Source organism: Dromiciops gliroides, chromosome X (assembly GCF_019393635.1).
Source record: "Dromiciops gliroides isolate mDroGli1 chromosome X, mDroGli1.pri, whole genome shotgun sequence".
NCBI lineage: Eukaryota > Metazoa > Chordata > Mammalia > Microbiotheria > Microbiotheriidae > Dromiciops > Dromiciops gliroides.
Window position 1 is genome coordinate 66,520,073 of NC_057867.1, and position 15,169 is coordinate 66,535,241.

General features: G+C 41.2%; 1 protein-coding gene across 7 annotated transcripts in view; it reads right to left on the reverse strand.

Moving 5' to 3' along the window:
• Positions 1 to 801: 801 nt before the first annotated feature.
• ATRX (ATRX chromatin remodeler) overlaps positions 802 to 15,169 on the reverse strand; it is a 183,909-nt gene continuing 169,541 nt past the window's right edge. For 5 of the 7 annotated variants that reach the window (XM_043974367.1, XM_043974363.1, XM_043974366.1 and 2 more), the window contains 6 exons: positions 10,781 to 10,930; positions 9,441 to 9,476; positions 8,681 to 8,806; positions 6,786 to 6,881; positions 5,323 to 5,451; positions 802 to 4,125 (listed from right to left, as the gene is read on the reverse strand). In XM_043974367.1, coding sequence (XP_043830302.1) covers positions 3,844 to 4,125; positions 5,323 to 5,451; positions 6,786 to 6,881; positions 8,681 to 8,806; positions 9,441 to 9,476; positions 10,781 to 10,930 — 819 coding nt within the window. In that variant the 3' untranslated portion in view covers positions 802 to 3,843. The remainder of the gene's footprint in view (positions 4,126 to 5,322; positions 5,452 to 6,785; positions 6,882 to 8,680; positions 8,807 to 9,440; positions 9,477 to 10,780; positions 10,931 to 15,169) is intronic. The other 2 variants (XM_043974368.1, XM_043974365.1) reach the window with 1 other exon arrangement.

The following is a 15,169-nucleotide window of genomic DNA, read 5'->3' on the forward strand; positions in this document are numbered from 1 at the left end:
CATACTCAATCAACTGATTCTGTAATGATAGAAAGAACAGAGGTTTCCCTGGAGCCCTACTCATCTGAGATGTGTCAAAGTGTTTTGCAGACCTTACAGCAACATGTAAACTTTGGCTATTATTTTCTATGCCATTAGGCATGGCTTTTGGGTGGTTCAACAACTTAGAAACCCTCCAAAATCTAAGGGGTATTGGCCGTGAGTCAGTCCAAACTAGGGTGCAAATGCCAGGCAAGAGGCAATGAACCAGCATTTAAGCACCTACTAGGTGCCAGGCACTGAGCTAAACAATGGTGATACCACAAAAGGCAAAAACCTGTCCTTGTTGTCAAAAACTCACAATCTTGAAGAAGGAATGACTAGAGATGCCCGTGGCAAATTAGTAGACCGCACACAGAGACATCCATCTTCTGGAAAGAGCTGGGATTTTAGTGGCGTGGAGACCTTCCAATGTGGGAACTCCATCTACCAACACAGATGGCAACCTCTATGACTGGCAGGTTGTGACAGGGGGTTGTGGGAGGCACATTTGGGTTAAATGGCTTGCTCAGGGGCACAGTTAGTGTCAGACCTGGGATTTGAACTGTGCCAACACACGTGTGTGCATGCATGTGTGGAAACATGCATGACCAAGCTAGCTTCCTTAGGCAGATTATCCTTAAAATTAGATATATTGTCTCTGTGCCACCCTCCCAAACCCGGAGTAACTGAGCATCCCATGGAAGCACCAAATGGCTGCCAATTTTCTATAGAGCATGCTGTTCATAGGGCTCCAAAACAATGAAAATCAAGTCCAGGGAATGACGTATTTTGGTCACTTTATTAAATGATATTAAATAGTTTAAAGTTCAACTACTAAACAGCACTTTGAATGGTGAAAACACAAGATAGTATATTGTCATACTTGAATGCTTTTCTTTAAAAACACAATTCCAGTCCTTATATATATATTACAAAACAGCCTTAGAGGAAGAGGCGGACATCTTTTCTACAGTACTTAAGATATTGAATACAGAACTGAAAAGCCGTCTAACAGAAACAAAGGCAAGTCTTCACAGCTGTATGATTTCAGCAGCCAAAGCTGGTTGATGGGACTGAAACATTACTATACAACTGGGACAAAACATATACAATCTCACAATACTAAGCAAAAACGCTTTACATCCAAAGGAAGAAACAGGTTACAAAATGTGGAGAATTTCGCAGGCAAAATTGTATTACAAGCAACATTTTAAATTGTCATTTTTAAGCCATTGCAACTAGTTAAAACATCTAAAACAAATACAAAAATGAGTTTTATTATCTTAATGGTGTATTTGTCTTTAAATATTTGTTAAAGCTTGGTGTTATATTCAAAGCACAGAGTATGCAGCTAAAAAGCCAAGTGAGAAGACTGTATGTAAAGTGGTCCAAGTTTTATTTCCAAATCCCTTCTCCTATCTGTTATTCTTTAATACCTAATTTCATCCATGGTGAAAAATATCTCTTTTAAATGTTGCCTAAAACTTCCACATCTAAAGTCTCTGAGCCAAAAAAATCAGACCGTGATGCAAATTCCCAGGTCTGGCAGATCCTATTTACAATATTCAGGACACATCAATGGGATTGACTGTCTTCAAATACTTGTCTGGCACACCTCAATTTGTCATTTCTCCCAAAGCTAATTCATGTTGGGTTTCCCCTCCCCCACACATCCCAAATTTACTAAAATCTGATGAACTGGCCAAAGCATCCTGGTATATGAAAGTTTGTTCATTTGTTCAGGGACATTTCACCACAGAAGAAATTTTATTTTAAAAATCTGTTTTAGCTGCTTTTGCACCACCAGACCTCACAAATTTTATATCACAAACCAAAATTTAAAACTTCACAAAAATGAAGTCACTCACAATATTTTAGATGTGAAAGTACTAGTTCTTTCCAAACATAAAACTTCAATCATTCAAGACTGAGTAAAATAACTCAAACAGTTTTAGCTAATGTCGGTAACTCATGTCGAGTCCAATAACACTTAGCACTTATGCTATCAAGCTTTTTTCCCTCTGTAATTCTTTAGCAGTTCATTACCTGTTATGCCACCATCTCAAACACGTTGAGTTTACTTCTAAATTCTAATAATCTTTTTTTGTAGACACTCCATCAACAAAATTTTACGCAAAAAAAGATTTTTTGCAATACTGATTAAAAGAACAGGATTTATTTTTTTTAAAGGTTGATTTCTCAGTAAAACCACATGATGGGGTATTAACCTAGTAAAATTCAAAAAAGTGGGAACTCAAAAGTCTAAATTCACCTTAAAAAAAAAAAAAGGAGTAACTCACGTTCCTAGGAAAACCTAAGTAGGGTTTAGTAAGGTGGGAGGTGGCGTTGAGAGAAAAGGGAGAAGAGCACGGAAGCCAGAGATTCTTATCTTGAAGAGGAATGATTTCACAATACTGACAGCACTGGAAATTGTTTAAGCACATTCCTCCTATGAACTGAACATCAGCAGTAGTTCTGCCATTTTGATGTTGTTTATAAAACAGGGTGTGAACCTAACAACCACCATTACTGGCTTAACCCTTAAATGCTTGGAGCTGGATTTTCTTGGCCTGTACCCCGTTGCCAGCAACAGGATGAAGCACCAGCACCGGCACCAAGCATGATCATCGTGTGCTTTGTGTCAGTGCCAAAGGGGAAGAGAGACATAGGAGAAGGAGGGAAAGGAGAGGAGGGTAAAGGGAGAGAAGGGGGAGGAGGAGGAGGAGGAGGAAGAAAGGAGAAAGAGAAGAGGGAGATGGATAAGTGAGGGAGAAAGAGTGGGAAGGAGAGAAAAGGGGAGGGTGGAAGAAAAATTATTAATATGTGGAAGATACGTGATCTGCGTGTGCTTTGTGTCAGTGCCAAAGGGAAGAAAGAGAAAAGAAATAGAGGAGGGAGGAGGGGAGAGTGAGGGATGGACAGACGGACAGATAGACCAATATATAAAGGAAGAAGAGACACACAAATTGGTAGGGAAAAAGGGAAGGGGGTGGGGATAGAGGAAGAGAGAAAATATTAATATGTGGAAGATAACCCATAACCCTGAAGTTTGTCAATAATTCCAGCACATATAAGTGAAAATTTTAAATGGCAGAAAGACTAGAGAAGAATACCAAATTCTTCGGAAGCTGTATTTAAGGCTGTTGGAACAATTGGAAGTTCAGGACTCGGAAGGGTCAGAGTAGTGGGGCTTAAGATATTGCACTCAATCCTGTGTGTTGTAAGAGAAACCTCAGCTTCTAAATGGTTGAATCAATACAGGCTTAGCACAAGCCCAGTTTCAGACTTCAGTCAAAAGGACTCTAAAACCATTTCTGTCACTTTAATCAAGAAATTGATTAGGTACAAAAAGCAATCCCTAATTTGAGGAATCAACTCTAATTAAGAACTCAGCTGTGTGTGTGTGCGTGTGTGCGCACAAGTGCGCATGTGTGCGTGTGTGTATACACTTGGAAATTTGTATTCTTTCCTAAGCTGCTTAAGCTCACAATGATGGCATGATTGCTAAAAGCAGGCAGAGGAATTTAGAGAGGAAACCTGGGGAGCTGCTACTGTCATGGAAGGGCCTGTTTTCACTGAAAACAATTTGAAATCTCTCCTGTACTCAACACATGTAAGAAGATTCTAGGCAACATTACTGACCAATGTCAGGGAGAAATGGTCCGTCCTATTTAAAGAAAATCGAAAAGCTAATATGGAACATGTAATTTAAGGGGACCAAACTATTTATACAGTTGAGTTCTGTTAAGCCATTGATTCCTAAAAAAATAAAAGATCTTTCTTTCTTTGATTTGAACAATCCTTTTAGCTCTTCGTGCAAAATCACATTGATTTCCCTGGGGAAGGTCCAGGATTTTTGCTTCTCATCGGGGGCGGTGCGCGCTGCAGTGGCGGAGGCTGCAGGCCGCCAGCCACTGACTGATACATTCCTCTCATATCAATCTGCTGGTAGTTGGAAGGATTCATGATTAAATTCGGAGGCTTTGGCATCATGAGGTGGTGACTCAGGGCTGCTTGTTGATAAGACATCTGTTGCTGCTGTTGCTGATTGTACTGCTGCTGGAGCCTCCGGTTCATCAGGATCCGCTGAACGCAGCTGATTAACTGTGGACACGAAGTGCAGCGGTTACCGTTCCAGACCTAGAGTCCGGCTGGAAGCCATGGGCCGTGGGGGAGGGGAGAAGAGGCAGGGGAGAGGGGGGGAGGGGATGCGGGGAGGAGAAGAGAAGAGGGGAGGGGGAGGGGCAGGAGCAGGGAGATGGGGGCCCAAGGACCAGCCCAAAAGGAAAAACCACCTCAGAAACACCATTTAGGCCTAAGTTCTCTTAATGACTCAACCATTGTATTGCAAAGCAGCATTTAGTTTAGTTGCTATAGTGACCAGCTCGCCAGCGGGGGGAAATTACTCCCAAGTATTAGTTACAGCAGGTCTTCTTTATTTGAGCAGGTCTCCTTTGTCATCTCTTTGCAAATCTCACATATTGATGAACAAATAAATATTTCTAGAGAAAAACACCAACAGAGAAAAAGCACTTCCAGTTGGGATAATTACCACCCCAAAGACTCAAATTCCCCAAGATAACTTAAAATCGCACAGTTCCCCAGGGCTTTTTTAAGTGACACCCAGAGCCACAGAAGTTAATTCCCTCTAGCTGAGGAGCCAAACTGGTTTCCCAGAGGCCAATGGCTGGCAAAGGAATCCCTGGTAAGGACCAACCAGCAAGAAAGGATTCACAGACTACACTGGCATTAAAAATGATTCTAATATAGTAGTCTTAAAAGGGGAGTTGGGGGGAGCGAGATAATATAACTTTGAAAACGGTCCCAACTTATAGTCTTTCAAATCAAATGTATACAAGAGTACACATTTTGGTGAAGTGGGGGGGGGTGGGGAGAAAGATTAACGTGGTAGAAATTAGAAAAACCAAAGGAAAATTCTGGCCTAGACTAATTCTTAAACTGTGTAACTCAATGTGTGTGTGTGTGGGGGGGGTGTCCGTCATGTCACAAAAAAACAAACAAAAAAACTGCCAACAGTCAAAGGTTCTGTATACCTATTTTATATACCTGAAAATTTCTCTGGTGAAAAGGCGTTGCAAGTAGAAAAAGTTTAAGGAGCCATAAACTTAGACAATTTCATAAATGAAGCAATATCAAGGAGAACGAACCGGGTTTACAACTTGTGGCCAGGATCTTTCCCAGTAAGAACCAATGAGAATGTGCACAGCACATACTTTTCCACATCCATCAGTTTCCATTCAATAGAATAAAGTACAATTTAAAGACTCAGGGAACTCTTACCATCTGTTGTTTTGTCAATACATCATTGTAGATTGCTTCTCTCCTTTTCACATCAAGCTCCTGGCTGGCTTGTCTATTTAATGCCAAAGCTTGCACTTGGGCTTCTGTCAGATTCATGTTTTCCTTCCACTAAATGGAAAAAATTGGATTTAGTCCTAAACAGCAATTCAATCTGCAGAACTTCGAACACTGCAGAGACTGGAAACAGGAGACTGAAAAAAGCTATTCCTTTGCAGCACTGATCCAGGGGCAACAATTGTTCAAAAATGGAGTGTCCCAGACCCAGGCACTGATTCACTTAAATAGTGACTTTCAATTAGGCTGATCACCCCAGATGTACAAAAGCACCAGTGAGAGAGAAAAATAAGGCATACATTTATTTCTCTGACTGGTCAATGTCCTGCTTCAAATCCCAGTTCAGACACTAGCTCTCAACAAGTCCCTACATCTCTCTAAGCCTCAGCTTCTCCACCAGTAATTCTATTCTACAGAGCCGAGGGAGTTAAAAGAACTTTGTAAAAAACCCAAAAAACAACAACCCTTAAGTGCTATACAAATGTTAATTATCACAGTAATAGTTTTCATAGACCCAGATCTATCCATTTCCTTTCTTGACACTGAAGTTTTTTCCCTTAATTGCCAAGAAATCTACAATGCGAGATCAACACTACAGTTCTTGTTACTAATATGGTACAGTTAGAATTACAGCTGATATGAAAGGTAAAGAAACAACTGAATTATAAGATGTTTTCAACTTTTTTTGTTGTTGGTTACATTTTGGGTAAAACTAGTCAAACAACAATCCAAAAAACCCTTTAAGGGAGCTTCTCCCCTTCCCCAGCTGAACCAGATTAAGGTCATTATAGGCCCAAGAATTTCTGCTTCACAGGCTCTTCGGCAGGTGCCTTTGATAAGTTAATGGACTTCTCTCAATAGAAGAAAGATCAAAATGACCGGCTTGTCGAGTAGGTACAACCACAGGCCAATCTTAGGTATAACAATAGCTGACATTTACATAGTCCTTTCGGTTTTGGAAACTTCCTATATATATATTATCTCATTTGATCCTCACAACAACCTAGAAAAGTAGGTGCTGCAGGTATTTTTAGCCTCGTTTTACAAATAAGGAAACCAACAGTCATTGAAGATGAAGTGATTTATTTGCCCAGGGTCCCACAGCCAGTGAGTGCATGGAGCAGAATTTGAATTCAGGTCTTTCTGACTCCAAGTCCTAGGGCTTTCTCATAGACTATATTTGTGCACTCGAATGGACACACACACGTACATGTGCCCTTTGTTTCAAGAGGAGGTCTTTATCATAGTTTTTGTCATACAAACTTTTAAAAGGGGGGCAAAATGATTTTTCAGAGGCTCTATGTGAGAACTGCCTACTTTGTCCTCAAGCAAACAAATCTATTGAAGATGGAAAAGGAAGAACAATAGAGAGTGTCAATGTAACTCACTACAGCTGAAATGATGTCCTCCAGGGGCTGAATCCTCACAGCCGTCACACTGTTTGTTGCTTCTACAACTTTTTCTCTACCTTGATTGATGAGGTCCTGGAACAATTCGGTTACTTTAAATCCAACTGACATTTATGCAACAGCCAACAGCATGTTAGTTATTAAAGCAAAAACTGAATGAGAAAAGCACCACAGTAAGTTGTCAACAACACCAGGGATGCTTCCACTCCCCAATTTACCAGGCTTATTTTGTAAATCTGTTTTATAAGTAAATGTCCTAGCCAAATCCACGGCTGATAATATGGAAGAAAAGGTCAAATCCAAAGGAGTGGATTTGGTAGGAAGATAACAAATTCCTTGTGATTCTTCAGTTAAAACAAATCCCCTCTCCCCCCTACCAAAAACAGGATGACTTCCTCTAAAACAAAGCTATTCCATTATTCCATCACCATTACTTCATAATCTATTCCATTTTTAAAACACTTCAGGTTCAGAACACAGTGCTATTATATATTTGCTGCAGCACTATATCAGAACATAAAATCATTAAAGTACTAACCTATACCTAAATGAAAAACCTAAATCGAAATTGATTAAATAAATTTTAAAAAAGCCCAATTTGAAGTGTTATTTCCCCAACCAATCAGTTGCTCTGCTGGGCTATAATGAATCTACTGGCTAATACAAATCTAGCTAAAGTCAGTCAGGCTCCTCTTGCCTCAAACACAGGTTTTAACATATTAGGGTGGTTCATTCATTCCTTCGTTCAATAAACAATTATTAAACACCTACTATGTATCCTGACACCAGGGATACAAAAGAGGCAAAAGACAACCTCTGCCCTCGAGGACTGTACAATCTAATGGGGGCAACAACAATACATACAAAGCAAACTATATACAAGTTAAATAGCAAATAATTTACAGAGGGAAAGCACTGGAATTCAGAGAGGTTGGGGAAGGCTTAGGAGGTGGGATTTTATTTGGGGCTTAAAAGAAGCCAGGGAGGTCAGTAGTAAGAGTGGAGGAGGAAGAGTATTCCAGGGACAGACAGAGAGAGAATGCCTGGAGCTGAGGGATGGAGTGTCTTATTCATGTAACAACCCGGAGACCAGGGTCACTGGATCAAAGAATATGTGTTGGGGAGTGTTGTGTAAGAGGGCTGGAAAGGTAGAATGGGACTGGGTTAGGAAGGGCTTTCAGTGCCAAACAAAGCATTTTAAATTTTCTCCTCGAGTATCCCCGTGATATCTAGTCATTGGAGTTTACTGAATAGGGAAGTGACATGGTCAGAACTGCCCTTTAGGAAAATCACTTTGGTGGCTGATTGGAGAATGGATTAGAGTGGGGAGAGACTTGAGGAAGACAGATTCACCAGTGGCTATTGCAATAATCAAGGCACGAAGTGACGAGGGCCTGCACCACAGTGGGGGCGGGGGGGGGGGGGGGGGGGGCACATAGATTTGAGAGATGTTGCAACAGTGAAATCAATAGGCCTTTGCAACAGTTTGGATATGGAGGAGGGTAAGAGATATTGAGGAATCCAGGATGATTCCTAGATTGTGAGCCTGAGGGACCAGGACGTTGGTATTACCCCATTTAGTAATAGGGAAGGAAGGAGGTAGGATGCGCTTAGGGGAAAGAGAATGAGTTCTGTTTTGGACATGCTGAGTTTAAGATGTCTCCTGGAACATTCAGTCTGAGGTGTCTGAAAGGTTTTTGGAGATGTATGATTGGAGGTCAGCAGTGAGATTTAGAATGTTCCAAGAAGAGAAGAAAAATTTCTTGCATTATTCTCTATGATCCTATTAACAGGAAACATTTTGAGAAGCACTCAACTCTTACAATATTTAAAAGATGCTATTACATGTGCATATTCCTTATTCCACAACTTACCTCAAGCTGTTGATTACTCATTGCTGACAGGGCTCCCAAATTGAAAGGAATATATGGGGTTTGAGAGTTGAAATTGACAGGAGGTAAAGTGGTCCCAGTTGGCATGTTGAAGCGCATGGTGAGTCCCTTAAAAAAAAAAAAACAACCCCAAATCATTTTTCACATATAAATAATATTCATATATTTAAACCTTTAAATTCTGCATCACCATTGTGTTTGAAAAAGAATCTACTTGTCTCAGATCTAGCAAATTATTAACACTCTTCCACACACAAACAAAAGTCCTTTTTCAGCCGAAACCAAGATCTTATTACACAGAAAGCTTTAACCTGTAAACGCGCCCCTCTTTTTTTCTTGAGATTCCCACAGAACTGGGTATTTCAGAGAATTCTGATGACAACTATAGCATCCCATGAAGGCCACAGAAGTTTTGGCACAACAAATTTTGCGGAGTTTGAAAAGGATACAGTATTAAGGCAACTTTTCCCATGACTGGACACACACATTTTTTTACTAAAATCCATTTTATATGGATTTTTAAAAAAAAAATCATCATTTTACAAACTCTTTTTTGTTTTTAAAAAAAGAAAGTCACTGTTACAGACTGAATAACAGTAATAGAATCTGCACCTATATCCGGACATATTTTCTGCAATAACTTAGTTTTCATAATAAATAGGGTAACAGAACATCAACCAAGACCTGAATAATTAAGACTTACTGTAACTAGAGTTGGGGTATTAGTAAATATAGCTGGTACCTGCTCATCCATGCCCCTCAATGCAGTAATCTTCTCCTGTTAGCAAGCAATGGGAAACCATGGATTGAAAGGAGAATAACCAGGTTTTTACCCTATACAATCTCCTCATCTGTGAGATGAGGGGGGTTGGATTAAATGATCTCTAAAGTCCTTCTAAGCTCTAATAGTCTTTAAGTCTACAAACTGGGAACACATAAACTTGAGAAGATGCAATGCTGGTCAGATGTCCCCCAGCCCAGCCCAGCCCACCCCAGCCCTGCCTATCCACCCAGCCTGTCCCTCCCCTCTATGCCTTACTTTGGGCACTGCCTAATTTCTATTAGGCCTCCGTGAGACCCTGAGACTTTTCCGTGGCATTTGGGAAAGGCAGGAGAGGGGAAAGTGTGGAAAGCAGAAAGAGGCAGGTAGTGGAAAGAGCACAGGATGTGGAATTCAAAATAGAGCACAACAGATTGAGAGGCAGAAGGGCACCTTAGAGTAACTAAATGTAATTCCCTTACTTTACAGGTAAGAAACAGGCACACAGAGGTGAAGTGACTTATCCAAGGCCACACAAGTTGTACATGACCGGCAAGATTTGAACCCAGCTCCTGACTCCAGAACTAGTACTCTTTCCACTGTACCATGTTGCTTCTCAACTCTGCTATTTGCTTGGTTGATTTTGGCAAAGTCATTTCACCTCTATGTGCCTCAGTTTATAGGATCATAGATTTACAGCTGTAGGGGATTAAGAAGATGTTACTTAATTTAATCCCCATAAATTTCAAAAGAGGAATTGAGGAGAGGTGGGGTTAGTGACTTATGCAATATCATATTTAATACTTACTTGCTTGTAGAATATATACTTACTAGTTAGTAAGTAAAAGACTTGGGATTCAAACCCAAGTGTCCTGTCTCCCAATCTAGCAGGATCTCCCCACCAGGCCACATAGCCTGGATGGTCCTTTTCAATTTTAGATACTATCATTTCATTGTTTCAGTCATGACTGACTCTTGGTGACCCCATTTGGGTTTTTCTTGGCAAAGATAGTGGAGTGGTTTGCCATTTCCTTCTCCAGCTCATTTGACAGATGAGGAAACTGAGGCAAACAGGGTGAAGTGACTTGCCCAGGGTCACACAGCTAGGAAGTGTCTGAGGCCGGATTTGAACTCACACATATGAGTCTTCCTGACTCCAGGCCTGGAACTCTATCCACTGCAGCGACACCTAGCTGCCCTAATTGAAGATCCTATCAACCTCTATTTCTTCTTCAAGGAATATCCCTCACTGGGCCCTTGCTCCAAGTGATCAGATTCTAAATGAGGACCCCATTTGCCACTGGGAAAGGGGGTGGCCTTACCTTCTTTTCAGCTTCATATTCGGCCCAAGCTGCTTTCCTTTCCTCCTCAGTCAACTCTTCTTCCTCTTTGTGGTCCAAAAGAGAATCATGCTCATGATATCCTACAATATGTTCTTTATGTATCTGAAGCAACTCTGCAAGGATTGTGTCCTGTTCAGATATAAAGAAGTGACAGAGCATGAAATTCTCACAATAAAATGCATGCCATAACACTAAGAGCTTTGGTGAACTATTGGCACAGGACACTTATCCTAAAAGTACAATTTAAAAAAAAATTGTAATAGCAAATCTGGGAAATTCCTTTGGAGCCAAAGAGAAATCCTACAAATAATTGAAGACAAACAGTTGGTTCCCCCAAATCTTCTCTTCTGTGAAGTTTCTGATGCTTATGGACCACCCAATTGGAAACATCCACTATGTAGTTGGTAAAATAGGACTGTCTTGGAGCAGAGAGATTAGGGCAAGATCTATAAATGTAAGAGTCATCTGCAAAGAAATGGCAATTGAATCCTTAGGGGCTAGTAAGCTCATCAAGTGAGAATTCAGAAAGAAAAGAAGAACCAGGACAGAGTTTTAGGGGATACTCACAGCTAGGGGAAGTGATATTAAAGAGCAGGCACTGAGAGAACACAGGATTTGTCTGGAGGTCAGAAGTGAAAAAGAGACGAGGTATGGAAGGATAGCAGGAGCAAGAGCGGGCTTTTATTTAAAGGATAAGGTCAATCTGAGCATGTTCACAGGCAGCAGAGATACAGCCAACAGAGAGAAGGAGATTAATACAGCAAGCTCCTGGAGAGGATGGATTGAAAGACCAGCTAGAGAGGCAGGGTTAAGCAAGGAAAAAGGGTCCCCTATTCTTAAGAGAGTGGGTGAAGATTTAGAGGCGTTTTAAGGCATGGGGTTGGGGGTGGAGAATAAGGGAGAGCAAACAGGGGATGATGGTCTCATCAGAAGAAAGGAAAGGATATTGGCTGAGAGGGAATGGAAAAAGCAAGAGGGTCTTTAAAGTGAGGGGGAGGGGAACATTTGTGACACCACTGAGGGGAAGGGGAGAGAAAGGCAATCAAGGATGAATAAAAGCTTTGCTGCACAGCAGTTAAGGGTCAAAATGAAAGCAGAATAAAGAAATTTACTTCAGCATCCATAGCAACTCAGGAGTATGAGGAGAGAAAGGTGGGGGAGGGGGTGGCATGATTGAGGGTTGGTGACTGGCAAAGCACGAATAAGAGCAGGACAAGGGGACAATGAAGTGAAAGGTAGGACAGTACAAAGTTGACCTGGTCAACTGTAGGTTTTTTTTTTTTAAATAAACATTTTTATTTAAAGTTTTGAATTCCAAATTCTATCTCTACCTCTCTAAGGCAGTAAGCAATAAAATATAGGTTACACATATGCATCAATTAGAGATTCAATAATATGAAGAGAGAAAAGTGAGAATAAAGCAGGGGTGGATAAGAGATTATAGTGAGGATGTAGAATAGGGTCAGAAGGAGAGAATACTGATCAGAAAGGGGAATTTCTAAGTTCTAGATCCAAGGGGAGGACAGCTGGTTGCCACGTTGGAGTCAAGAAGTCTCATATTCCTGACTTAGGCTTAGACATTTACTAGACCATGGGCAAGTCACCTCACCCTGTTTGCCTCAGTTTCCTCATCTGTAAAATAAACTGGAGAAGGAAATAGCAAACAACTCTACTATCTCTGCCCCCAAAACCCCTCAAATGGGACCACAAGGAGTTAGATACAACTGAAACAACTGAACAACAGGATCAAGGGGGTGGCAGTTATGGGCAGTAATGAGAATGAGGGTATGACAATCTCTGAAGGCAGCTGAGAGAAGTAGGACATGGAAATTGAGATTGATGAATTGGAAGGCCAGGATGTCAGAGAGGACATTAACATGTACACTGAAGTTCCCAAATAAAGGGGAAGGGGTAGAATTATAGGGAAAGATTATGAGTCAGTTACTATACTTGAGAAAGGAAAGAGAGATAACAAAGAAGATTCTGAAAGGGGTGACAGAGATGGATGGAATGAATCTCACAGAAGAGGCTGCTGAATGATGGTGGGAGGGAGGTCTGAAGGTGGCAGTAGGGAGCAGCAACTTCTTGTAACCCACTCACACATGACAGGAGCAACCAGCACTGGATAGAACCTTCTGTGGATTGATGAATTCCCTTGGGTGCAATAAGATAAAAGGAGAGATTCCAGGGGAAGGGAAATTTAATAATTAAACAGAAGTTCTAGAAGGAAGTAAGTATGGAAAGGGAAGACTGGGAAGGAAAGGGATTGGGGAGTGGTAGGATTCAGTTGGATAAAGATGAGCATAGGGGAGAGGTAGCTGAGGATGGTGCCCATTTCGTGACTGGGATCGAGAACAAGTGATACAAATTCCTACCCCCCATCCCCACCCCAAGACACTAAATGTGTGGCGCCTCCACCTTTTAAGGTCCAATGATGGAGGGTAGTATGGGTTCAATGTCTTCTCTCCAAACACTAGGGAGCTGTGGATGAGGGAACATAGGGTATGGGTATTCAGGGACTGGACTGACTTCACCTATCACACCAGCTCAGCAGTTATATCTAAGAGGTAGAAGATGAGGCATACCCAGAAGGTACTCCACATGTGGAATGTACATTTGGCTCTGTGCCAGGCCTAATGTCACCCTGTGGTCAATCTGCGAAAACACCTGAAGCACCCATCACTGGGATTGATATGCAAAGTCTTTCCAGACTGACAGGACATGCCTGGTAGCACAGAGAACTCCGGATCTCATCCATACCACAAGGAAGATTTCAGCAGAGGTGATAATACCATTCTTTCTATGTCATGTGAGACTTTCATTATGAAATATCTTGTGGGTTTCTCTTCAAGGAGATTTTTAAAAATTATTTTTATCTCAACTCTCAAGTATAAAACTTAATTTTTTCTGCAGCTCTTTCTCAATTATCCCTTCCACACATTTCTGGAGTGACTGGCCCAATGCAGAGTGCATACATTATATACCCTCATCACCCTGTTTTTCATAATTCTACACCTCAATATTCGTACCCTAGGAGCTAGATCCAGAAGCTGTTTACCCACATGTAACAACTACTATTTTCTTTATTGACTATTAACCAGGGGTCTAATGTGCCCACTTCTGTCAAGCAGTAGTTAGACGATCACCAGAAACTGGAGCTGTAAATTATTCTAAATGGAATGGCAAAGGGTTGTGCTGTTACATACAATCCACACTTTTCAGTTACTGTCAGTCAGATAATCTGTCAACCATAAACCAGGCTGTAAGGACTCAGATGAATGTAAGTGCTTGGATTGAGTGCCTGTCACGCATCTACCATATCAGGCATCGTGTACAAATCAGAAGTCAGTCTTTGTAAGACTTCCTCCAATTCCTGCTCCATGCTGGAATAGATCATGGGTAGATCGTACTCCAGGCTAGAATCCTGCCTTGCCATTAGGTTGTTAAGAATCCTTCCCCTTTGGGGCAATTTCTAGAGCTAGAAGAAACAAGAGAATTCATTTGGAGGAATAAAGGGTCTAGAATCGCAAAGAAAAAAAGTAAAAATGAAGGGAGAATAGCAGCTCTAGACTCAGATTTTCCTTGAGCTCGCTGATTCCAATGATTTGGAACTGGTAAAGAAATGGAGGGAGTCAAAGTCCTCTCTACAACTCACCTAACAGGAATACTATTTTGTTGTTTTCTAACTTTACTGCTGTCTGGCAATGAGTAAAGTTCTTAATCTACTCCTCAATTCTTACTTCTTATATTCTCACACGTTATTTCACAATAGAGAACACAAATCTTTCAAATTATTAAGGAAGTAATGTCTACTGAATTTGAGTTCATTTTCACTTAGAAGGCAGTGAAGCAGTGCCAGAGTTAGGAAGACCTGAATTGAAACCCTGCTTTGACACTTAGTTGTGTGACCATGGGCAAGTCACTGAAACTGTTTCCCTCAGTCTTCTATTCTATAAAATGGGGATAATAATAGCACCTACCTAGCAGGGTGGTTGTTGTGGGGATCAAATGAGATAATACTTGTAAAGTGCTTAGCACAATGCCTGAAATATGCGTTAAGTCACCATTCAGTCATGTCTGACTCTGTGACCCTACTTGGAGTTTTCTTTTTCTTTTTTTTTTTTGATGAGGCAGTGGGGGTTAAGTGACTTGCCCAGGGTCACACAGCTAGTAAGTGTCAAGGGTCTGAGGCCGGATTTGAACTCAGGTCCTCCTGAATTCAGGGCTGGCGCTCTATCCGCTGCGCCACCTAGCCACCCCTGGAGTTTTCTTGACAAAGACATTAGGAGTAGTTTTCCATTCCCTTCTCCACCTCGTTTGACAGATATGGAAACTGAGGCAGACAGGGTGAAGTGACTTGCCTACGGT